At 39.8% G+C, this 27095-nt stretch overlaps 2 protein-coding genes and 1 non-coding gene across 5 annotated transcripts in view; 1 reads left to right on the top strand and 2 right to left on the bottom strand.

The window, feature by feature from the left end:
- The window catches only part of LOC124554056 (zinc finger protein 729-like), a 294084-nt gene that overhangs the window by 140913 nt on the left and 126076 nt on the right, over positions 1-27095 (top strand). Inside the window, exon 7 of the mRNA XM_047128095.1 lies at positions 9919-10142. Within this exon, the coding sequence (XP_046984051.1) occupies positions 9919-10142 (224 nt within the window). The remainder of the gene's footprint in view (positions 1-9918; positions 10143-27095) is intronic.
- Trnat-ugu lies at positions 12327-12400 on the bottom strand. Its single transcript has one exon. It is a non-coding gene; the product is annotated as a tRNA-Thr (tRNA).
- Positions 21153-27095, bottom strand: part of LOC124554054 (neprilysin-2-like) — a 245614-nt gene continuing 239671 nt past the window's right edge. For all 3 annotated transcript variants that reach the window (XM_047128089.1, XM_047128091.1, XM_047128090.1), the window contains one exon: positions 21153-23848. In XM_047128089.1, coding sequence (XP_046984045.1) covers positions 23686-23848 — 163 coding nt within the window. In that variant the 3' untranslated portion in view covers positions 21153-23685. The remainder of the gene's footprint in view (positions 23849-27095) is intronic.

Below are 27095 nucleotides of genomic sequence, written 5' to 3'. Positions count from 1 at the left end.
GATTAATATTTACATTTTATTGTTTTTGTTCTTGCAATGTAATACTGGCTGCTGTCTCAAGTGTTACAGTAAGTTTTAGCTATTTAAATAATGTTGATCTGATCGCTATTTTTGGTGTATTTCTTTGTTCATGTGATAATAAATTTTGACTGACTGGGAGTTCCACTGCATAGTTTTTTGTAGTTTTTCTTAATGTAATGTTGTTACATTATTGTGCACAGTTATTTGTACCCACATTTTTGCTTCAGTCTTTGTTAATACAACACTATTAGTGGGTAGTGTACTTAAGTAAAAAGACAAATGGAAATGTTTTCTCAGTAATGTCATGTTGAAACAATAAATATAACTATAAATTCCCAAGTACAAAAAACACGACCCCTAATTCACACACTTCTAATGTAACAGCTCACTATGAATGTTAAATTTTGCCTCATAACTCTACAGTTTTAACAATCTCTACACTGAAGATATCAGTATGAAGTTACTCAGCGGAAATGAAATAAAGTAACCCTCAAGGCAGTACTAAAATAGATACTTAAAATGACAAATTGGATTGGAGTTGTTGTCAGTATTAATTTTCGTGGTAAAATTACCATAAGTACTGTACATTTTAAAGCGGTATTTAGAGAATAAGACTAATACGAATCTCGTTATGAGTAACAGTTCATTACTGGCATCACCATTATGTGATGTTCTTGCCCTTTTTTGGATGCTTTTCTGTCGAAATATATATAGCAGGCACCATAAGTGGAGGAATATCGTTCACATTTTCAAAAATTCTTATCTTGCACTTCATGGCATAATGCATCGTTGGAATGTTAAATGAGCCTTAAGAGTGTTGAGAGTAAAATGAGACATCAGGATGAAAGTAGATTTGTTATACTATATTCTTTATTCTGGCCCTGGGCAATAATACATCGGGAAAAGCTTGGTGGAGGCGTCCAGTTGCTCTTATGCAAAAGAGTTGACATCTGTCATCTTTGAGATCATGAAGAGCGGGGCCGAGCGTGGTGTCACTCGAAAGACACTGTCAGCGACATCTCTGGCTCTGATCAAGAAGACAGCGTGACGGCGCAGCTGATGACGGCAGTGAACTTCCTCCAGTGAGTGGGCGGCTTCCTCGTGACTCAGACTGGGCTGCACTGTCTTGTGGTAGGACAGTGGAGTCCTTACTGCACTCTGTGTGTCACAGGCTCATGGTTTAAGCTGTGATTCTAAGACAAGAATCATTTACTACTCGAATGGCTGGGCACTTACATGCTGTAGACTATGTTCGTTTACAACTTAAGGCATGTACTCTAAACGTTTTCGTGGTGGCAAATGAGGAGAGCCTTCCATCCTTCCGCTAGTTTACTGCAGTGTCATGTTTCTATACTGTGCATAATGCCACTTGGCCGTGTTTTGCTTTGCAACACGTAACACTCTCGTCTCCCTGCGGCTGTCTCTGTTGCTAATGACTTGCGCTCCATAGTATTTTATGACCAAATACTGTCCATACGCTAGACTGCCCTTCTATTACGCTAGACTGCCCTCCTTTTTATCAAATTCCGTCTCTCAGGTCAACCAATCTAGACTATCCTTCACACAACAGTTCCAGGCAACTTGCTCTGTCAGCCCTGTTTCGTTTCTTAAGAATTATTCTAACAATTGTTTCCTTTAACCCGATCACTTAATCTTACAAATTGCTACAGCGTCCCTTGTCCTGGGCCTTAACTCAAACACCTTGGAGCTTGTTTCATTATAGGCTTTTCGCACAATTACCTCTAACGCTCTATGCCCAACTTAGAAGCTAAAATGAACCAACTATTCTTAACACTATCCTCCTGTGCGTTCAGCTATATTCTGTTTCTTTTATGCTCTGGGTATCTAATCCACTTGGATGTGAATAATGGCTGGGTCCAAGCTCAGTCTTGTGCTTCGTCTTCTGTGTGCCACTACAAGGACTACACTGGGCAAAACAAGTGCTGCTCTAGTGGTTGATAGGACAATAGTCAATATTGTCTCTTTCCTCTACTGATTTTCCCGATATGAATTAAATGCTGCAATAAGGTTTCCAGGGAGTCGCTTCCCTCCTGTCGGTTCAGAAATGTGTTTATAGACTGCGTTAATTCCGACCCTAGAGTTTGATTTGAACTGCTTAGATTTCCGGCAGGTAGCAGTTCCGTGAGCTCTTCTGGCCAATGCAAGTGAGGCTCTGAAATATTCAGCTGAGTTATCCCTGAAATCGTGTCAGGCAAACAGAGAGTAGGCCCCATTATCTCGCTCGCTGTTCCAGTTAATGACAAATCCCTTCCGTTTAGTTCTAGCCTCTTCGCTGGTGTAAGCTTCCCCTGATCGAAACGACTAGACGTTACTACCATCGTGTTAAAGGTAGAGTACAACCAATGCTCCTAGAGCCGCTGAAAGTGCAATTCTGGCTCGAGTACTTCTTTATTGCATTCTCTTAGTTCCCTTTGTCCCATTAGCAATTTCACTGTGCAGGAATCCTGCTTCCCTCTTATGATCATATTTGGACAGACTGTGATTTTCCCTCAGTCGCAGTTTTGTAACTTTCCCTCCTCCATTTGTACATATTTTCCCTTGTCTTTTGCAATTAACTGCAGTTGCTGCATTTTTACTCTTACAAATTTCTTCAAACTCCCCAAATTACAGGATTTGGATGAACTATAGTAGTTATGATGTGCTTGTTTCCCCGTTACTGGTATAGAAACGGAAATATAAACTTTCGCTTCGTCAGTTCTCACTGGTACTGTGGTCATCTCGAAATAAAAAGCTGAGTTTTTGCGCTTGGAATCTAAAACGTACGTCAACTCCGGTTGTAGTTCCTTGTGTGCTTTAGTTAAACCCTTTAAATACTGCTCTGCGAACAACAAATTTACCTCTGACCGACCCCTTGCAGCCTGCTACATAGCTTCCTACAGTTTTCTCACTTTCCTTTGTGCTTGCCAAACACTAACTTCGCGAACTGCTACCACTTTGTCCCTTTCTAAGACTTCCACTTTAGTTTGTAGTTCCCTGTTATTCTGATTAAGTGCCTCTTCTGCAGCCCAGGTATACCGCTTTACTTCTCAGTTCAGTTGTAGTAGTCGTGTGTTATTCAATACGTCCTTCTCCAAACCTCACCTATGAGCACGAGTACCTATTACTACTCTCCCCCTTTAATTCTTTGCTGCTCCAAAGCTGCTTATACTAACTGCACTAAATGTATACATAACCTAAAAAAATATCAATTTCTTTTTCCTATGCCTTAATCCATACTGGTTCTTCATCACTGTTTATTTCACAGCTCCTTTTTTCCTCTTCTGATAGCTTTCGCCTCACTCTACCTTTGTGGTTCACATTCCTATCCCTGGAATAACTTCCGTACTCCCTCGAAAAGCTCTCAGCCGCCCTACACGCACAATTATCGGTCTCCTCGACAACTGAATCTTGACATTTATTGGTGACGTAGTGTCTACCACTTGGTATGGCCCCTGATACTTTGCAAAAAGCTTCTTCATCTTTTCCTTAGGTGTATATGAAGTTGACAGCATTACCTGCTGACCAACCTTATACTGTGGCATTCTTGCTGTACAGCCCACTGCTTCTTCCTTTTTCTCTAGAGTTCGTGTATTTGCCATTTCTACTGTATTCCAAGTTTCCGTTATCGCTCTGGCAAATTGCTTAACATACTCTCTAGGCTTCCCTTTCTTTGCTTTCAATATGTCAAATGGTGATGTCATTTTACGACCATATGCTATTTCATATAGCCATAATCCTGGATTTGCATGCTGCTTTAAGTCAGAGACAATGTACTTCAAATAGACATCCTGGTTGGTTTGATGTGGGTCACTGTAGTATCTAAGCATCTTCCTGATCGTCCTGTGCACTCTTTCACTTTTTCCATTGGCTTGTCGATGGAGACAGCTCGTTCTTAACTTCTTCACGTTCAGTAACTTACACAGGTTCCTGAATACATCTGTCATGGAGTTCGTTGCCTGGTTTGTTGTTATTGGCCGGCCACGGTGGCTGAGTGGTTCTAGGCGCTTCAGTCCGGAACCGCGCGCCTGCTACGGTCGCAGGTTCGAATCCTGCCTCGGGCATGGATGTATGTGATGTCCTTAGGTTTAAGTAGTTTCTAAGTCTAGGGGACTGATGACCTCAGATGTTGAGTCCCATAGTGCTTAGAGCCATTTGAACCATTTTGTTGTTACTGTTTCCCGCAATACAAAATTCAGTATCCTGTTATTCAAAAGACCTTGTGCCACTGTTTCTGCCCGCTATTTTGACACTGCGACCGTTTCTAAGTATCATGAAAAATATCCAGCGACCTGTCTTTCCAACTATTACCCCTCTGCATACGATTTCGTAGCATCCAGTCTTACTGGGACGGACTGTAGGTGGGCCTGAAGCTATTTCTGCCTCATCCTCTACTTCTAAAACTGTTACTCACAGAGCGAGCGGCTCCCTTGTGACTCACGGCAGGCTGCCCATTCTCGAGGTCGAACAGCGGACCCCATACTGCACTCTGGGATGTCGCTCTGGGTGTCACAGGCTCATGGTTTAGGCTGTGATACTGAGACGAGAGTCACTTAGTATGTGAATCGGAATGGCTGAGAACTTAAACGCTTAAGGCACGGACTCTAGACTCTCCCATAGTTGCAATTGAGTAAAGGCTTCCATCATCCTCTAGCGTACTGCAAAGTCGATATCTACATCTACATCTAAATGGATAATCTGAAAATGACATTTAAGTGCCTGGTAGAGGGTTCTTCGAATCACCTTCACAATTCTCTATTATTCCAACCTCGTACTGGCGTGGAAAGAATAAACACATATATCTTTCCTTACGAGCTCTGATTTCCCTTAGTTTATCGTGGTGATCGTTCCGCCCTATGTAGGTTGGCGTCAACAAAATATTTTCACATTCAGAGGAGGAAGTTGGTGATTGGAATTTCGTCAGAAGATTCCGTCGCAACGAAAAACGCCTTTCTTTTAATAATTTCCAGTCCAAATCCTGTATCATTTCTGTGTCAGTCTCTCCCATATTTCGCGATAGTACAAAACGTGCTGCTTTTCTTTGAACTTTTTCGATGTACTCCGTCAGTCCTATCTGATAAGGATCCCACACCGCGCAGCAGTATTCTAAAAGAGGACGGACAAGCGTAGTGTAGGCAGTCTCCTTAGTAGGTCTGTTACATTTTCTAAGTGTCGTGCCAATAAAACGCAGCCTTTGGTTAGCCTTCCCCACAACATTTTCTATGCGTTCTTTCCAACTTAAGTTGTTCGTAACTGTAATACTTAGGTATTTAGTTGAATTTACGGCTTTTATATTAGACTGATTCATCGTGTAACCGAAGTTTAACGAGTTCCTTTTAGCACTCATGTGGATGACCTCACACTTTTCGTTATTTAGGGTCAACTGCCACTTTTTGCACCATTCAGATATTTTTTTCTAAATCGTTTTGCAGTTTGTTTTGATCTTCTGATGACTTTATTAGTCGATAAACGACAGTGTCATCTGCAAACAACCGAAGACGCCTGCTCAGATTGTCTCCCAAATCCTTTATATAGATAAGGAACAGCAAAGGGCCTATAACACTACCTTGGAGAATGCCTGAAATCATTTCTGTTTTATTCGATGACTTTCCGTTAATTGCTACGAACTGTGACCTCACTGACAGGAAATCGCAAATCCAGTCACATAACTGAGACGATAGTCCATAAGCATGCAATTTCACTACGAGCCGCTTGTGTGGTACAGTGTCAAAACCCTTCCGGAAATCCAGAAATACGGAATCGATTTGAAATCCCTTGTCAATAGCACTCAACACTTCATGCGAGTAAAGAGCTAGTTGTGTTTCACAAGAACCATGTTTTCCAAACCCATGTTGACTGTGTGTCAATAGACCGTTTTCTTCGAGGTAATTCGTAATGTTCAAACACAACATATGTTCCAGAATCCTGCTGCATATCGATGTTAATGATGTGGGCCTGTAATTAAGTGGATTTCTCCTATTACCTTTCTTGAATATTGGTGTGACCTCTGCAACTTTCCAGTCTTTGGGTACGGATCTTTCGTCGAGTGAATGTTTGTATATGATTATTAACTATGGAGACAATGTATAAGAATACTCTGAAAGAAACCTAATTGGTATACAGTCTGGACCAGAAGACCTGATTTTATTAAGTGATTTAAGTTGCTTCACTACTCCGAGAATATTTACTTCTACATTACTCATTTTGGAGCTATTCTTGTTTCGAATTCTGGAATATTTACTTCGTCTTCTTTTGTGAAGGCATTTCGGAAGGCTGTGTTTAGTAACTCTCTTCTTGCAGCACTGTCTTCGATAGTAACTCCATTGCTATCGTGCAGAGAAGGCATTGATTGTGTCTTGCCGCTAAAATACTTCACATACGACCAGAATCTCTTTGGATTTTCTGCCAGGTTTCGAGACAAAGTTTCGTTGTCGAAACTGTTAGAAGTATCTCTCATTGAAGTCCGCGCCAAATTTCGAGCTTCTGGTAAAGATCGCCAACCTTGGGGATTTTGCGTCTGTTTAAATTCGGAATGTTTGTTTTGTTGTTTCTGCAACAATGTTTTGACCCATTTTGTCTACCAAGGAGAATCAGCTCCGTCGTTTGTTAATTTATTTGGTATAAATCTCTCAATTGCTGCCGATACTATTTCTTATTTCTTTGAATTGAAGCTACATCTGGTCTGCACTTATATTATTAATTTGAAAGGAGTGGAAGGCGTCAAGTGGATTTTTATCTGCTTTTTTGAATAGGTATATTTTTCGTTTATTTTCGGAAGAATTCGGGGTTACAATTTTCAGTCTCACTACAACAGCCCTGTGTTCACCGATCCCTATATCCGTTTGATGCTCAATGTTAACTCAGCATTATTTGTTGTTAAGAGGTCAAGCGTGTTTTCACAACCGACGGTTGCTATACGGCGCCCAGATGGCTCTGCTTCACAACGCCACTTGGCCGAGTTTTGCTTTACAATGCATTACGCTCCCACCTGCGGCTGTCTCTGTTGCAGCTCTGACGTTTTTTTTACCGAATACAGTCGATACGCTACAGGAAGTACATAGTTCACTGTGTCGGAATTACACAGTAACTGAAGCTCAAGCTATTAATTTTAAAAAAATATCATACCGTTGTAGCAAAGCTAACATTTCTGTCATGTAAGCAACCTAGAAGTATTAATAAAAATTTTAGGCAGAGGATAGTAGCTGACATATCTGTTCCATAAATGAGTTCAGCACGACTGGCAGTTCTGTCTGAATTGTCCTGTTTAACTTTCAAGCAGGAGTCAATACAGGGTTGACCAACGTCGTTGCTCACTGGAGTCCAGATTGGAACATAAATGACGAGGGTACAGTTTTATAAAGGAAAGTCAAAACTTATTCGGACTTTTGATGAGACACTCCATTTACTTCAAAAATACAATTTGATTTACGCATTACTTTTCAGTACGTGTAGTCTTCTTTCTTTGAAATGCATTTGGTCCAACCGTCCACAAGCTTGTGTATGTCTGCCAAACTGGTTTGCTGTGGTTGTGAAGCCACTGATTTGCAGTTGGTTGTGAAGCCAGTGATGCACCACTTCTAGCACCTGTGTGTCTGAAGAAAATCGGTGACCTCGCAAAGATTCTTTCAGCGGCCCAAATGAATAGAAGTCTGATGGAGAATGATCTCGGCTACAGTGTATGTTCCAGTGGCTCGAAACACAATTTCTGGATTGTGTCAAGGGCGAGGCGAGCCATGTGAGGATGAGCGTTACTGTGTAACAGTAAAACTTACCATCACAAAATACCTCATCCTTTATTGCGAATTGCTGGTTTAACCCTACACTGCATGTTGTTGCCATTTTGCAACGCTAATTTTCGTAACGTTTTTCGGGCGTACTTCTTGTTGCTAGATGGCAACACTATGCATACAGTATACATTGGGTCTATTCTAAGAATTTAGTTGATCGTTTCCTTCACAGATGGCAGCACAATCTTGAATTGAGGAGAAATGAAACGAAGAGCGCTCCAGTGAATTTTACTCCCTGTTGAGCATTAAATTACGTAAATTAATTATAAAGTGACACAACTTCTGTCAAGTAAAAAAAAAAAATTATCACGTTACAGAGATCCAATAAGAGTAGAAAACATGTTAAACACTAATTTTTTCCTTAAAAGTAAGTTTCTGTGCAAAGAAAGTTACGCGTTGCCGTTTGGCAACACTATGTATTCAGTTTTAGCATTGCCGCGTACTTGCTTAGAAAGCTTGCACGCAGCACTGACGCTGACGCTGCAATTTCAGTGAATTGATGCTCTTTCTTCTATACAATTAGGTATCATGAATCCTGAAAGAGTTTATTTTGTGGATGGCGATGGACGATTAAAGGAGTTGACAAAAGAAATTTTGTTTTTAATACCAGTTCCGAGTGAAAGTGAAGATGACAGTGGTGATAAATATGAAATATGTGACACCAGCAATAATTTCTTGAAATCACACAGTGAAACTGTTAATCTTATTGAATCCAGTGTGACTTCAAATGATTCTGGTTGTGCTGGGCAGTCAATCAATGCAGACACCTCGCTAATTGCAGCAGGGACTACAACTGCAAGTACGAGAGGCGGTTCTGCTGCAATATCTGCACAAGGTGAGAACAATACATCATAGATAAAGAAAACACGAGATGTGTTGGGGAAGAAAGGAGAGATGAAGTATGTAGAGCAACCTTTTCTTGGAAAAGAAGCTTTACCAGATGAGCTCCATATGACTTCTTTTCGTAGTTTTTCAATTAAAATATTTTAGAGTTGATTTCACGCGAATCTACGCCTTATAGGACCCAGATGAATTTCTCGAAGCCCAGCAATGTAACCGTAGAATATATTAAAAAGTTTTTAGGTGTTTGTATCCTCTCTTCTGTTGTAACACTGAAGAATGTGAGCATGTATTGGAATAACGTTGTGGGCCCATCACTTGTACAGGACAACATTACTGTCAATAAATTTGAGCAAGTGGGGCGCTTCTTACACGTTCAAGACAATTTAGCAAATACTAATGGAGAAGACAAGCTCAGAAAGATAAGACCTATTTTTACGCACATGAATGAAAAATTTGGTTCAGTTCCAATGGAGGAGTCATTAACTGTAGATGAACAGATGTGTGTTACCAAAGCCAGGCACCACCTCAAAATGTACATGCCAGATAAACACCATAAATGTGGCTGTAAACTGTTTTTACTTTGTGGCGTATCTGGGTATGCTTACAAAATAGAGATTTATACAGGACATGAACATGAATGGGACAAGAATGATGCAGAGCCGGATTTTGCTGCCAACAGCTATGTGGTTGTTAGATTATGCCGGAATGTACCAGAGAATCTAAATGACAAAATTTACTGTGCTAATTGTTACACATCAATACCGCTAATGCTTTATTTAAAGGGAAGAAGCATTTTATTTCTAGGAACTGTTAGCAGAAATAGAGTTCACAAAAAGAAACTCCCAGACGACAAATCCCTGATTAAAGAGGAAAGGGGTAAAATACTTGAGTTTATTGGAAATTATGAAGAAACACAGATATCAAATGTACTCTGGAAGTACAGCAAGGCAGTCATGTTGTTATCCACGTTTGTAGGAAGTGACCCTGTAAGCAATGTAAAGACATATGATACAACTAGTAAGGAACATATTTTTGTATCTTGTCCAAAAATTGTGCAAATTTGTAACAAGCATATGGGGTGGAGTGGATCTTCTAGACAGCCTCATTGGCAGATACAGAATCATAATGTGTAGTAAGAAGTGGTAGTTTCGAATATTTTACCATCTTGTTGATGTAGCCACAATCAACAGCATCCCATCTGCAACCCAGCTAAGGAGCTCCAATTAGCGAATTTTAGGACTGAACTGGCTGAAACTTTGTTCAAAATTAGTTTCAGGTCTACACCAAAGAGAGGAACGCCAACTTTTATAGAGAAACCACCAGCAAATAAGAAGACAGCGTCACACCATCCATCTAAAAATTTCAGATTCGATCAGGTTGGACACTGGACTGTTTATTTAGATAAAAAACAGATGTGCAAAAGTGAAAATTGCCAAGGTTACACAATTATTAAATGTGAAAAATGTAACGTGGAGCTGTCTCCTAACAAGAAAGGTAACTGCTTCACTAAATATCACGTACTGTGATTTTAAAGTTTTCAGATTTACTTGACAGAACTATCCTGCTTTAAATGCCACTGAGATCAATAATATAAAATTCAAATTCAAAATCAAATTTCTTATAAGACACCACAGTCGCTGTTGACTGTACAAAATATTTATTGTTACTATTCCAATTTCGGCCTTATGGCCATTTTCAAGTAAACTGCAAAATTTACATTCTGTCAGAACATAAAACTATCTGACATGAGTACATGTCGCCGTCAAAATACATCTTTTTGAATGTGAGCGTCCCACAAGATCCTATGAGTACGACACTTATTACATCGTAATATGTTGTTAAATATATACTGAACTGTCGATGTAACCATCGTTCTAATAATCTATCACACATACAAGTTCAGGTGCACTGACAACATGTGGAGCTAAGTCAGTTGGCGTGAAAATACATTTACAGTAAACGCTCCACATGTTGTCACAGCACCTGAACTTGTATGTGTGATAGACTATTAGAACGATGGTTACATCGACAGTTCAGTATATATTTAACAACATATTACTATGTAATAAGTGTCGTACTCATCGGATCTTGTGGGACGCTCACATTCAAAAAGATGTATTTTGATGGCGACATGTACTCATGTCAGACAGTTTTATATTCTGACAGAATGTAACTTTTGCAGGTTACTTGAAAATGGCCATAAGGCAGAAATTGCAATAGTAACAATAAATAGTTTATACAGTCAACGGCGACTATGATGCGTTTAAGAAATATTATATGACTGTGAATCCTAACCATAAGAAGTTAATCTTATAAAATCTTTGTTCCATAAAATGTATTTGTTACTTAATTTTCCTGTTTGATTTGCTGTTGTAAGAGTTTTGGCAACTGGGGACTGCGTTATGTCGAAACACATGATGTTGCCAAATGGCAACGAGCAATAAATAATGACTTTCACATTGTTAAATGAGTTATATCATTTTTTCAATAGTTTTCCGATTCATTGGTGAATATTTTCTACCATATATATATTTTTTGCGCTAAAATAAAAATTCATGTAGTGTACGGTTAAATTTGTTGATCAACAATGCACAGTAATAGACTGTGTCGAAGGTTTTTCCCCTTCCCCATGTAATATTCCTTTTGCATCTCAAAATACGTTTTGCATAAATTTGCTGCTGATGTTGCAGACTAGAATTTTTTCTTCACTGGTGATTCTGGGTTCTTCCACTCCATACTCTAGCATTTTGATAGTGGCTCATAGTGATGAGCACACGTTTCATCATGCATAGCTTTTATTTCCAAAAATGGCTCGACCTCCCGCTATAAAGGTCGAGTAAGTATTGACTGACCTCAAGATGCCTAAGTTTGTGTTCTTCAGTGAGCTGTCACGGCGTCCATGACAAACAAACTTATGGAAGCCAAGTTCAGCACGGATGATGGTACTGGCAGAACAATGACTGATATTCAGTGTAGACGCTATGCCATCGATAGTAATACGCCTGTTCGTCAAAACTGTTCTTCCACTCCATACTCTAGCATTTTGATAGTGGCTCATAGTGATGAGCACACGTTTCATCATGCATAGCTTTTATTTCCAAAAATGGCTCGACCTCCTGCTATAAAGGTCGAGTAAGTATTGACTGACCTCAAGATGCCTAAGTTTGTGTTCTTCAGTGAGCTGTCACGGCGTCCATGACAAACAAACTTATGGAAGCCAAGTTCATCACGGATGATGGTACTGGCAGAACAATGACTGATATTCAGTGTAGACGCTATGCCATCGATAGTAATACGCCTGTTCGTCAAAACTGTCAATTGAGCTTGCTCCATTTTGTCGGCCCTTGTGGATCTTGACAGGCGTCCTTTTTCCTGTTTGTGAGCCATTTTTTTTCCAACTTCATTCGAACTTCTCGACCCACTTGGAAGAACTTGACCAGGGCAATGTACTGTCCCTGTACTGTGTTAACAGTCTACCATGAATTACAGCCCCTTTCACTCCTTATGATCAAATAATCGTATATATTTACTAAGATGGTATCTGTTCTTTCGCACATGTCCGAAAGAACAGACACAATCGGTGACCAAGCAGCTCGTTAGATTGAAATTACAATGAAATGTACACCCTTAGCTGCTTACAGGCGTTGACATACGTCAACGGGGACAGATGAAAATGTGTGCCCCGACCGGCATTCGAACCCGGGATCTCCTGCTTACATGACAGACGCTCTATCCATCTGAGCCACCGAGGCCACAGAGGATAGCGCGACTGTAGGGATTTATCTCTGCCACGCCTCGCGCGAAACCCACATTCTCAACGTATTGTCCCGCACTACATTCGTAGTGCCCCCGCCCATTATACTCATTACTCGCAGCGTGTTGCCGATTCCCGTAAGAGTTCGGGCACTGTTTGTGCATTCGCACAGGAGAAGAAGATGGTCAAGTGGCCGGTGAGCCTTAATTATATATTTATATATACTATATGTGGGTTTCGCGGGATTCGTGCCACAGATAAATCCCTGCAGTCGCGCTATCCCCTGCGCCCTCGGTGGCTCAGATGGATAGAGCGTCTGTCATGTAAGCAGGCGATCCCGGGTTCGAATCCTGGTCGGGGCACACATTTTCATCTGTCCCCGTTGAAGTATGTGAACGACTGTAAGCAGCTAAGGGTGTACATTTCATTGTAAATAATCGTATGTCTACTCCTTGCTCTTCGTTTGTGCATATTGCTAATGGAGGGGATATTTTTACGCTGCCACTGCCAGCTCACTTCAGTTGCGATAACGGTCAAGTGAATTGCATGCCACCATAGTAGTACCAATGGTAAGTACGATTTCACAGACTACAGCGAAAGTGTTATTTTTAGGAAGATTTGGATAATTTTGACTCACCGTCGTACATTGTGTCCTTTGCAGAACTGCAGTTCGCTTCGTTTGGAATTACTTGATTGAACTAAGTTTACTGGAAGATGATACAAGTGCCACTCGAAGATAAAAAAACGGCCCCTCATTAAAATGTAAAAGTAGAAAAGTAATTTCTGATGCATGTTACTCATTTACGTTTTGTGTATAACTGTTGTTCCTGTTATTAAAATTCTCCCGTTATTGATGTTAATGAGGTAGTTGTAAATTTAACAAGCTTAAATTAATTAATTAATTAATTAATGTGTTTCATTTTTAAGGGGTAAGATAATGCTTTGCACCACATAGGCTACTTACATAGGCCACTCATTTATTATTCATATAAATTTCTGCAAGGTGGAGCAGTGAAGTTGTACATCTGGTTACAGTTCATAGCACATGAGAGAGCTATCTGATGTAGTCGTTTCATGTAAAAATATTTTATCTGTGTACCTGAGTATCCCACTGTAGCGGTTCTTTAATTTAAGCTTGTTTTTATAGCGTCTGATCAATTCATTTTCAGCAGGTATTGTTATAATTCAAATTGTTAAACATCAATTACCTTTTTACATTGCTACCAGTTACAGTTTTCTCTTCAGACAGAATTAAAGCTTCGTCTAAAATAATAATTTCTGGAGAACAAATATGTATCATTTGTGGAAGAGGCACGACAGTAGAAGGCTTTCAGCATTGTGATACCAACAATGAAACATTATATCCTTAGGAAAAACTCATCAAACCTCAGCATCAAATCCTGTCACTGTGTTCGTGGGACTATACGAGCTTCCGCAACGTAAAGCATGCCATGTGCCTTGAGGGTAGAATAGAACTAATGTTTGTCACGAGGTCCACTGAGACATAATTACAGTCAAAGAATTATGTGTCAAAGGCAGTTGGGAGTTATCACTACAGTCTGTGATTATAGCACTAGCGTAGGTTACATTTGGACGCTTCATAAGGTGGAGTTCCCCATCTCAAGAACATCAAGGTTGTGTCTTCTGCTCCGTAACAGAGACAAAACACGAAAACAACTGTTGCAGATGGCCTAAACCAGGTATGGACAAACCGCAGCTCTCACAATTGATATGATGGTGGCACACCGCTCACTGTTCATTCTAGTAAATTTTATTACCTACCTTTCACTCTTGCCAGGAAAGGAGTGGCTCAGCCCTTGTACAACTTTTGAGTCACGCCAATACAGCTGGTACTGCGGCAGAGGAATCCACATTCGATATAATAACTTATTTTACTGGAAATTATTTCTGAAGTGGCACACTTCCACAACAGAGCAGTTCCTGTGACAAGAGCTGCACGTGGGCCTGTGGGGGAACAGCGTTGTTTAGTTGTCAGTGGGTTGGGCATTATAGAGTACATGCTTTGCGTCAGTGAAATTCTTCACTTTATGTCATTAGCCCACTAAACATGTATTATAATAACAAAAGCATAAAAAATAATTAAAATGAATCTTTGTGAAACAAATGACATCGAATTTTCTTCCCTTGCTGCGATCCTCACATAGTCATAGTGAGGAGTTTGTGGCCTGTGGTACTAGCTAATCTGAAAACCCTTGGCGTAAGACATCTACCCTTTAGCAGAATCAAATTACAAAAGAAGGACTCACAAGTATGTGCAGGTAGGTATGGGGGGCGTTCTCCCTACCCATTCTGTTTAGTTATTGAATAAATACTGGCCTCTGCTGTAACTTTGCAAGGTCTCAGTGCTGCCCTTTGGCTTTGATACACCAAAGCAGCACTTATGTAGCGGCATATGTACCTCACTACAACAATTGGGCACAGAAGCTGAAACTTAATGAGAAACGAAAGGATAAAAATTAACTGTAGGGAATCACTGTTTCGACTGACATCTAGAGTTGCTCATCATTCATACTTTCGAAAAGATGTATGAGACGTAGGTGAAGGGATCCTGTAAGTAACTTATAATTAAAGTGTAACTGAGTTTGGTCAGCCTCAGTTCACTTCACTTTGCAATAACAGAAATGTAAAACCGTATGTGCATAACAAAATGCTATGCTGGCCTTTACAATATCTGGCTTAGGTGATATGATATTCTGAAGTGAATTCTAAAGTGAGCTGCTGAAAAAGTACAATATCGCACCTGAAGATGACTGTCAGTTGTCCAGCTGAAATATCGTGCAATGAAGTTTACGAAGACCGGCTGCAACCCCGAAATCTTTTTGAACAGTTGATTCGCCGGAAAAATTTCAAATTTTACGAGTCTCTTGGTTTTGCACAATAAAATTTGGGTACGTCAGTATACACTTTGTAAAGAGATGTAATGAATTACATATTGTTTTGTTTGCATAAGCCACTTGGAACACCATGTGTTGAACACTAACCACCACAAGCTTAAACTCCATTTTCTTATCTGTGAGGATCATCATAGGTACGGCAGTATACACTCGTAAAGAGATGTAATGAATTACATAGGCGAATGCCTTTCCAAGGGTACTCACAGCTTTCATACGACGGGAAGCCTAATAATATTACAACACCTGTTCATAATTTCATTTTACCAAGTAACTCATAGAAAGATGGCCATTTTAGAAATTTGACTAACAACAATAAAAGCCACGAGAAATGAGCAATCATGTTTCTCTAAAACCTGTAAAGTTTAAACATTAAATTAGATAATAATTCCTCTGTTGTTGCCACATTTTTCAGCAGTTTTTACACAGGAACTGCTGAGTCGGGCGTTCCGAACATGTTCCCTTCTCAAACAGATATCAATTATTAAACAGAGGGGATCACACTCTTCAGTGATCTAAAACACACAGAAGAGCAAGTATGATTGAACATGCCTTGAAATAGAATAAGCAATTAAAGCCTTTTACACTCTAAAATAAAGGAACTCTTTAAACAAAACCCCCTTGGGAAAAGACGGTGAACCTTTTCCTGTAATATAATTTGAAATACAAGTAACGATGCTAGAATGGGAATTAAATCAGATAAAAATCTGACCTTTGACTATGGCTTAATTGAAGAAGATTTTAGCAATAGCTAGACGAAATACTATAGATAAAAGAAATAAATAAAACTTTCGCCCAATAAGATTTAAGAAGCACCAAGTTTCAAATGAATCGCAGGCTACACAAAATATTTTTCTCTGAAAAGATCCAGTACACTAATCTTAACCAAGAGGAAAATTTTCAACAGAAAATGAAACTTTTATCACACTTTCTCGTAGCGATATCACTCTTCACTTGGTTGTTGGGAGTATTTCTTATGAACTCGGGTGATTTTCACAGGGGAGTTCTTTCATCACCTTTTATTTTCACTGCACCATAACTGGGGATCACCTTTTCACATTCTAGTGGAAAACACTGGGAATTTAACTTTTTGAAGGGGGAAGTGATATTTCTTGACTCGGCGATCCATTGGGTCGTGTCGGGAGTCAGGAAAGTTGATGACTGGTTCAATGACGAATGTGTCAGTTTGTTGGCTGCCTTAATCTCATTCCAATTCATGTTTCAGCACATGAAAATACAGAGAAAAAAATCTGTATTTGGTATTGCTCATTAACTAGTATCTTAATCTAAGGGAGTATGGAGTAAGAATTTGAGACAATAAAAATTACTATACAGACTATGCACATATATATTATATATTATTCATGGTTTATATCTAGGTTCCACATTCTTTCATCAGCAAGCCTGAGTAAAACACATTTCGTCTTGTACAGGTCTTTCCTAAGCAATGTATTTAGCAATATTGCCGTATCAATTTTCATAATTAGGGAAAAGTCATCATATGTGTCCTTTTCATGTAAATATAGTAAACTGGTGCGTAGTTTATTAACCGTTTTATTATTTTTATGTCCATTTTCATCTCAAATCTGGAGCATGCTCGCGACCGTTATGGAGAGGAGTGCTTATTGTTGAGCGCGGGCCGGCGAGCAGTCATTGAATGTTGCCACAGTGCTTCACAGTCACGTGGTTTAACAGCGTTGGCAGTCCGCGTCCTGCACGAGGCAGATAGTTCAGTGGCTACCAATCGTTTTATAACTTGTGCACTTTGTTAAAACGTGGGTACTGGAGCAGCTAGTCAAGGCGACGTGGTCAACCTGGACGGTAAATTGACGGCACCAGCGACGAAGAACAGTCGTCGATGAAAATGACTGCTTTTACCCATTGCAGTGAGTACAATAGCTTGTCTATCCTTTGTCTGATAACCACCGTATCGTCGTTGCAACGTGAGAATACTTATAATGCTACTTCACCCGCGGAATATCAGACGTGTCCATAAGTTTATCTCAGTTTTGATTCATGTCCATACATGTGTCAGATTACGATTTTACACGCACTAATTTATATATGCGTCCATCATTTTGTCATTAAGTGAGTCATACGCAGCAGTCCGTACGTATCCATATAGGTGTCTTTATACCACAGAGTAGCACAGATAATGTTAAAATTACTTATCATAAAAGGATCATTTACAAAATATACATAGCTTTTTTAACTACTGTCCAAGACCTAACGAAAGTAGTGTTTGCTATTATGAATGGTGCTTCTGAAGCACTTTAGATTTTATATGTATTTTAAATCTGATATTTTTCTTCTTATTATTCTGTATCAACCTTTTTTTAGTTTCTTTATTAATTAACTCCGTTACTTCAATAATCAGTAAAATATACCCTCTTTGGTGTGCCGAACAGTTCACGTTCAAAACTTCATCTAATAGAAATCGGGAAAATTATTCATATTTCCTAGGCTGCTTTTGCTCACAGTAAATCAGATTTACATCATGTTTCGGTAAGTAACTGCAGATACGCATTAACCAATGAGCCACGACCGTCAGTACACCCAATATACACACATCAAGTGTATTGAACCAATTTTCAAATTTCTTCCCCTACCGGGTAAGGTAGAAAGGTAAGAATGCTAAAGAAGAAAACTACAATAGGATAATGCAAAGAAATAAAAGATACGAAGATAGATAATACGTGAATAATCAGTTTAGCAAATTCATTCTTTGGCTACACCGCTTTTAATGTCATCCACGCCGCATATCTTGACTTCAGTATTAAAATGTCGCACAAATCCGCTTCCAAAGCATCGTCAAATATATCTCAAAATCACGCCATGTTGTCATAGCAGTAGAATATAAGCAGATTATCTCGGCCCTCAACTAGGTATCTTAGTATCGAAGGTTTCTATATGATACTCGTGGCATAGGAATAGTCTCTCTAAGTTTCTCCAATACAGGACCTAATTATCATTATAAATGCACATTTCTTGACCTGGATGTCTCATAGTAGTAAATAAAATGAGGTATTTAAAGAAAACCTTTACGACTTGGTAGAAGGGAGATTTGCCATAACTTAAAACTAAAGCAGGAGGTGGCACTTCGGCACATCCCTTACTCAGTTCAACGAGTGCAACCCTCTATGGCTTAAGAAAAAATTAAGGGAAATCTTATTTTCCAAATACGTACAGTACCTTCTTCAACCACTTCATATCCTTCAAGCTCCATCATTACTTTGCGTCCACCTCACTCAAATGATTACGTCACCTGCATGATATATGTACATGATGTTGACTCACATACCTTCTAAGCAGATCACACTCTTATTTCAAGTTGCAGCTTAACATAACAAATCATTTTTGAAATGTTTTTCATGGTAATTCTTTAGGTCTACATGGTGGTAAAGTCCTATTACTCGTCCGCTAAATGGATCTGACAACACATAACAACCAATATGTGGCTTCCTGACTATAACAAACGGTCTTTCGTATAGGTGTTGCCACTTACGACTTTTACGTAAGATGAGAGATGGTTTGAAGTGTGTCCTCAGAAGTACACGCTCGTTCAAGCGATACGACAGAACTTTATTGACATGCTTGTCAAATGCCTTTTTTCTTAAATTAGCATGAGTAGTGAGAGAGATCAGGGCTTGTCTTAACTTATTATCTAGATTTACTTCTGGACCTTGCTTCTTGGGGATAGGATCAGTCCATTCATTGCTTTCCTTTTGCCTGGAGATTGGTTCTGAAGGTGTGAAACCGGTCGAAGTGTGTGGAAGGTTATTTATAATCTCTTCAAATGGAGTAACGAAATCGACCCACAGTGTTTACTGGTTCGGTATACAGGTGCGAATAAATCGATTAAATTCTTTGAAGACTCGTACTTTGGGGTCTAAATCTTGAAATTAGAATCTGTCTAATATCATTACGAGCAAGAAACTATCTCCACTCTTTTCCAACGAAGTTTGAAACATTATCAGGCAACATGATTTCCGGCTTACCAAAACGAGGAAAATAACCCGTTTCTGTTCGTCTTATTAAAGATTTTGTACTGGAAAACTTCATCGCGCATAAACGCACGTGCTTAGTGAAGGGGTCTAGCAAAACAGCAAGGTACTTAGTACCTCCTCTTCCTCTCGGAAGTGGACCGGCGTAGTCGAGATTGACTATTTGTTTAGGACGCTCAGTGTAAATAGGATTCAAAGATATGACATTCGAAAGATTGAAGGTCTTTGCCTTCTGACAGGTTAAACAAGTGCTTAGAAGTTCATGGATTCTCTTATGCGTATTGGGAAAGTAGCAATAGGCAGAAATCTTTCTTTTACACTTCTGAGGGCCATAATGTCCCCAGGATAGGTGTGTGTACCATATGAGATATTCAACGTACTCCTCAGGAATACAAACGCATCATTGCTCCGTCAACATAGATGTACGATGAAATAAAACACCATTGTGTGATTTATAAAATTTCGACAAACGATGATTAGGGTTGTCTTGTAGAAGCTGTTTGACTCTCTTCCATTTACGGTCGGTTTCTTGCAGAGTACTCATCTGTCGGCAAAGACATAGAAAATAACTACGATTCAAGGGATCAAGGAGTATCTTGTGATTGGAAACCTGTTCTACAAGTTCCGTAGGCTCCGGCATACCTTCCGGCATGCGTGACAATGCATCTGAAACGATGTTCTTCTTGCCTTTCACGTAAACAATTTCGAAATTGTACCCTCGCAGAAACAGGCACCAGCGGGTAAGTCTCGGATAATAGAGCTCACACGAGAGGAGAAAACTAAGAGCTTGATGGTCGGAATATACTTTGATCGGATGACCATAAATGTAATAACTGAAACTTGACTGCCAGCGCACACAACACGCCACCGGGCAGAGACGGCGCCACCCGCCGCCAGGAGGCGCCCCGTATCGGAGACAGAAACACCACTTGGAGGCCCAACGATCGAGAATCGATCGGGAATACCGCCGCCACGGCACACTAAGGACATCACAAACATCCATGCCCGAAGCAGGATTCGGACCTGCAACCGTAGCTGTCGCGCGGTTCCAGACTGAAGAGTCTAGAACCTCTCAGCCACTCCGGCCAGCCAAGAAGAAGGGATTATATGCGTTCAAACTGTGCATGAAAGAAACGGATTCAGTCTCTCAATCCTACTGAAACACATTACTGACGTGAACTTTTAGAGTGCTAGTAGCTGTCCAGCACACTATTGTTTAAAAAGTTGTGAAGGTTGTGTAATACAGCACAAAATCCTGAAATGAAAGTGAAAAACAGTTCCTTTTATAAGAGTTTTAGCAGTAATATACCTAAGTTTAAAGACACAAAGGCTGCTGATGAATGTTCATAATTTTCTGAGCTACAAGAACACATTCAAGGAGCCAAAATAGGAGAGGATTTAGCATTAAAACGTAAGTTTACAAAGAACTGCTGGGGTCTTGCAACTTAAGACAATCAGAACAGGCAGAAGTACAGAAGAAGATAATTATGAACCACCAGATGACAAAGATGCCGCTTAATCCTATAAGGCAATGTTTTGCACACCATAATTTGTTATTTTTCAGCTGTTTCAGCAGTAGAACATGTTGTGTTCAGTGGATGATATACGAATAACGTGAACTATACTGCCTGGGTAGCAATGAAGTGTTAAATGTCTTTGAAATTTTGTTAAGGAAAGAGGTGCTCCTTTATTTCAGGCTATATTACAAAGAATTAATTTCCAATAAGGATGAATGTATCTGAAGTGGTTGCACCATGAATAACCCATAGTATTTCACATGGATAAGTGAAACACTTCTGAATTTTGTACAAGAAGATAAGTTTTTTCAGTCCAGTTGTTACAAATTATAATTTTTATTCACAAAATACATATTTTTAAATATATACTTTATTAATGCAAACTGTGCAGCAAGGGTAGGTGATCTTGACCATTTTTAAGCTGTATTCAGAAAAGCAGTTTCTGCTTTTTTTTTGTTGCAGCAAGATGCAAATAATTACAAAGTATATATATATTGCATATGGTAATTACTTTCTTCATTTAACTAATTTATAATTATTTTAAAAATGGGATTGTCTCTTAGAGTTCTTGAGAACATTTCATGATTTCTTGAAAACTATACGTTTTATCCATTTCAAAACGTACTTAATGTCCATGTTAGTTGTTCTCAAAACTAAGAATGTCCTCTTCTACTTTCCAAGTCACCATGTCCGATAAACATACGCTATTATTTATGAAAAATAACAATGTATTTTATACCAGGTACGCCACGTATGTTTGAAACAGTGTTTAACACTTAATTTGTTTTATGTAGATTTTTAATTTCAATATAAAGTGATCTAATAGTTTTTTCGGTTTTCCTCTCTTTCAATTAACAAGAATATGTTCAGGTTTGGGACTAACAGTGTCTCCATAGGAAAGAGGGAAGAGAGATTAGGGTGAAAATTCACATGTACCATGAGACTGTTTCCCCTCACTTGTTATAGAGAGATATCAGGATGGGGAATGGATAGTACTGGTTTTATCTAGGCATGCAATTCACAGTGATGTCTAGACGATACAGTCAGTTGTAGATGCCAGTAGTAACAAAATGTTGCCAAATATATCTCTATTTTTGTACTCGGACTTGATTATATCATGTACTGCCAGTGTGCAAATAAAGTGACTTTTAAGTAGAAACTCGAGATTTCGGACATTTCTTCATTGTCTTCTACCGACCATGAGGATGTTGAAAATCATTGAAAGTTCTAGTTTCTGCAGAAGGGTGATACATTTTGAACGCCAAGAGAATTTAACGAGACAGCGTGAAACTTCTGCAGACAGAATTGGTCATACATGAATAAAGTGTGTTACCTTTCTGCTTCATTGTGATCTATTTAGGCCTGTATGATACGTCTATTGTAATGCTATTGCACCATGCTGATTTAGCTTATGGTGATTCTTTCTGATTTCCACAGGCAGGTAAAATCGTCATCACACAACTCCCCCTCCCTCCTTCTCTCTCTCTCTCTCTCTCTCTCTCTCTCTCTCTCTCTCTCTCTCTCTCTCTCCATTAATATCTTCTCACAAGATGTAAGAGTAATACAGCTTTCAGTTATTAAATATTGTTACTGATTTTCTTTACTTCATCTGCTATGGGCATTGTTTGTGAATGAGGTGTGTCATTACTGCCATACAATTAAATAAATTCCCGTAACAGCATTAAAAAATTAGGAATTTATTTGTTCATTCCTGAAACCTTTGGACACTTTTAGAGCACTGTCCTCAATGACGATATCAAATACATAAAAGTTATCTCAGTGTTGACAACTCCCGCTATCATTTAGTGTTATGCATTAATGTAATGACAGTCATCTTGGCTTTTCTCACATAGTATGAACAGTTAGTCTTCAGTTGGAAAGCTCTGTAGTCCATATCCCTTCATAGTAAACTGTTCTGATTATTGGAACTAACAGTTTCTAGACTGCCAAGCACTTTCTTGACGATTCTTTAATGATGGGTACAGTTTTTTTTCACGTTGCTTATTTAGTCCTGATAGGGGTAGACATAAAAAATACAAGGGTGTTGTTTACATTTCCGTGAAATGTCACACTTTCTTGCGTAAAACTATCTCATTAGATCTTTCCTCATCTTGTTGTTTGCAGCTTAATATTGCAGTAAATCTCACTTTTCACCAATAATGCAACACATGTTTTCAGTGCATAAACCATTTATCTCTGTGGTTTAAATTACTGGAATCATCCCTCCACCACTTTTTGTCTATTGAATTTTCTCTTTTTCTCCCACAACTTACGAGTTGTTATGGGTGTTGTTTTTCCCTTTGTGGTATTACTCGAACAGAATAAATTTGCAGTACTTTCCAGAAAGAAAATAGTGTCTGAAATTATTTATTAAAATTTAGTGTAAATGTAACTGTATCTTCAGACAGATTTATTTATCCACCTCAAGGAGATGGTTGTACAATGATAACACACGCACGCGCGCCCACACACACACACACACACACACACACACACACACACACACACAATTGGTAATCCCCATTAAGGATGTGCTAAAACCGTAGCAACTGGACAGTCCTTTTCCAGTCATCTGTGGATACATCTGATAGCCTGTTTTGAGACTCCAGTCCCATAGTGAACACGTCAGAGCCCGTGTAGTGAGGACTACACACAAACAAAGCTTCATATCTGAAGTATTGGTCGATCGTTGACAGCATTAAATTCCCTTTTGTTCTGCAGAATCACTGAGTCGGGATATCTGTCCATTTGGGAGTCAGATGTGTGCGATGGACAGTGGGTGACATCAGGCACTTGGCAGCTGGTGATAGACTCCTGACATTTCGGTGTGGCTATCAGGCTCTTGACGCTTTACCAGACCTGGCACTTCCGTTTCGGGTTCATGTGGCAGCCAAGTGGACACTCGAAGTCCTTGGCAAACTCAGGCTGGTTGCTGAATGGGCCCAGTATGCGAAAGCGGCTCGGTGGGTGAACGTCAGTCAAGATGCTCTGGCGCATCTGCTCAACACGGTACCTGTGAATGGAATGGAGCAGAAAGTCATTATTCTTTCTTGGTGCTTACTTGCTCAAATGAGGGCTAAAAACTAACACTCTTCAACTGAGAGAACTTAAATACTGGCAGTAAAATTTAAAAAAAAGGTATGACAGCAGTTTATAAAGTACCAGGAATTTATCTCTAACTTTTATTATAAAGAACATCACAGAATTAAATTTATTCTTATACAAATACTTTTACAACATGGTGACTCATCATAACAACACAAATAATTAACTTGTCCACAAACTTGCACATGCTACACATGTGAAACACATACACAATGTGATCAAAAGTATACGGACACCCCCACAAACATACCTTTTTCATATTAGGTGCACTGTGCTGCTACCTACTGCCAGGTACTCCATATCAGCAACTTCAGTAGTCATTAGACATCGTGAGAGAGTAGAATGGGGCGCACCGCAGAGTTCATGGACTTTGTGGTGGTCTAGCGGTTCTAGGCGCTCAGTCTGGAACCGCGCAACTGCTACGCTCGCAGGTTCGAATCCTGCCTCGGGCATGGATGTGTGTGATGTCCTTAGGTTAGTTAGGTTTAAGTAGTTCTAAGTTCTAGGGGACTGATGACCACAGATGTTAAGTTACATAGTGCTCAGAGCCATTTGAACCAAGTTCATGGACTTCAAAATAGTTGAAATGGCTCTGAGCACTACGGGACTGAACATCTGAGGTCATCAGTCCCCTAAAACGTAGATCTACTTAAACCTAACTAACCTGAGGACATCACACACATCCATGCCCCAGGCAGAATTCGAACCTGCGACCGTATCAGTCGTGCAGTTCCAGACTGAAGCACCTAGAACCGCTCAGCCACACCGGTCGACCTCATGGACATCGAACGTAGTCAAGTGATTGGGTGTCACTTATGTCATACGTCTGTGTGCTAAATTTCCACACTCCTAAACATCCCTAGGTCTACTGTTTCCGATGTAATAGTGAGGTGCTGTGTGGCTGGTCCCGGCGGAGGTTTGAGTCCTCCCTCGGGCATGGGTGTGTGTGTTTGTCCTTAGGATAATTTAGGTTAAGTAGTGTGTAAGCTTAGGGACTGATGACCTTAGCAGTTAAGTCCCATAAGATTTTTAAAAAAATAGTGAGGTGGAAACGTGAAGGGACACATACAGCACAAAAGCATACAGGCTGATCTAATCTGTGGACTGACAGAGACCGCTGATAGTTGAAGAGGGTCGTAATTTGTAACAGGAAAACATCTATCCATGCCATTACACAGGAATACCAAACTGCATCAGGACCCACTGCAAGTACTATAACGTTTAGGCTGGAGGTGAGAAAACTTGGATTTCGTGGTCGAGCAGCTGCTCATAAGCCACACATCACGCCGGTAAATGCCAAACGACGCCTCACTTGGTGTAAGGAGCGTAAACATTGGATGATTGAACAATGGAAAGACGTTGTGGAGTGACGAATCACGGTATACAACGTGGTGATCCGATAGCAGTGTTTGGATATGGCGAATGCCCGATGAACGTCATCTGCCAGGGTGTGTAGTGCCAAGAGTAAAATTCGGAGGCGGTGGTGTTGTGGTGTGGTCGAGTTTTTCATGAAGGAGGCTTGCACCCCCTGTTGTGGCACTATCACAGCATAGGCCTACATTGATGTTTTAAGCACCTTCCCACTGTTGAAGAGCAATTCGGGGATGGCGACTGCATCATTCATCACGATCGGGCACCTGTTCATAATGTACGGCCTGTGGTGGATTAGTTACACGACAATAACATCTCTGTAATGGACTGGCCTGCACAGAATCCTGACGTGAATCATATAGAACGCCTTTGGGATGTTTTGGAACGCCGAGTTCGTGCCAGGCTTCACCGACTGACATCTATACCTCTCCTAAGTGCACCACTCTGTGAATATTGGGCTGCCATTCCCCAAGAAACCTTCTAGTGCCTGATTGAACGTATGCCTGCGAGAGCGGAAGCTGTCATCAAGGCTAAGGGTGGGTCATCACCATATTGAATTCCAGCATTACCAATGGAAGGCGCCACATACCTGTAAGTCATTTTCAGCCAGGTGTCTGGATACTCTTGACCACATAGTGTACATGCAACACACATGCATTAATACCTACAGACCGACTGTTCAAAAATACATCTGCACAAGCACACATATACACTGCTAAATGTACCTAAATACATGCATACATACACACATTCATACACACACACAAACACACAGTGCACAGATGCACTCACACTGTGTAAATGGACATACTCGTACATATGAACTGCAACGCACATACATAGTGTAGAAACATATAAACCACACAATCATATATGTGTTTTTTTGTTCTTCAAATTGAAAACTGGTTTGATGCAGCTCTCTATCTCAGTCTGTCCAGTGCAAACCTTCTTCACCTCTGCATTAGTACTGCAGACTACATCCTCATGACCCTGCTTACTATTTTCGATCATTGGCCTCCTTGCTACATTTGGTTATTTGTAAGTACTTCACAACATGACAGTGGAAAATCTACAAGATGTACAGGAAAATGACCAACATTAATCGACAGGGCATCTCTTGAAGCGTCGTTATGGAGGAGTTGCGCTTTGGAGGGAAGCTTGTCACAAGATGTAGATAAGCAGTCTGCTCAATATTGCTGCACTGAATTAGTTCATACGTGCAGATAGGAAACCCACTGAACAAATTTTAGAAGCACGCTACTGTTGTGCCGTTGTAGGCAGTTTGTACCAGTGAATTCAGTGAATTTCAGGCATGTAATTATGTTCGCCATGACACGAATTGTCTCCATACTGAGAACCTGCGCTGTGACTTAAAAAACTGGAGAGATGCTCTATCCATTGATGTGTCTCTGTTTTCTGTATGCCCTGCAGTTTTGAAACAGTGTTCTGAAATCCTGAAAGACATTAAGAAGAAACATCTGTTGTATATCTACACTCTTCAAACTATTATGAAGTGCGTGGCAGTGGGTACACACTTATTGGACCTTGTATTATAGTTTCAGCCCATTCCATTCACGTATGGAGTATTGTTAAAATGACTGCTTAAATAATTTAATCTTGTCTTTTGTGTCCTTATAGGAGTAATATGTAGGTTGTTGTAGTGTATTCCTAGATTCATCAGTTAAAATTGCTTCTTTACTTATTACTATTGTGACTTACTGTTACTTTAGTCATAAGATACTATGAACTCTTATTTTATGAGATTGTTTTCTAAACGTTTGAAG

The sequence above is a fragment of the Schistocerca americana genome, chromosome 11, assembly GCF_021461395.2.
Source record: "Schistocerca americana isolate TAMUIC-IGC-003095 chromosome 11, iqSchAmer2.1, whole genome shotgun sequence".
NCBI lineage: Eukaryota > Metazoa > Arthropoda > Insecta > Orthoptera > Acrididae > Schistocerca > Schistocerca americana.
This window is presented reverse-complemented; position numbering and strand designations above follow the sequence as displayed.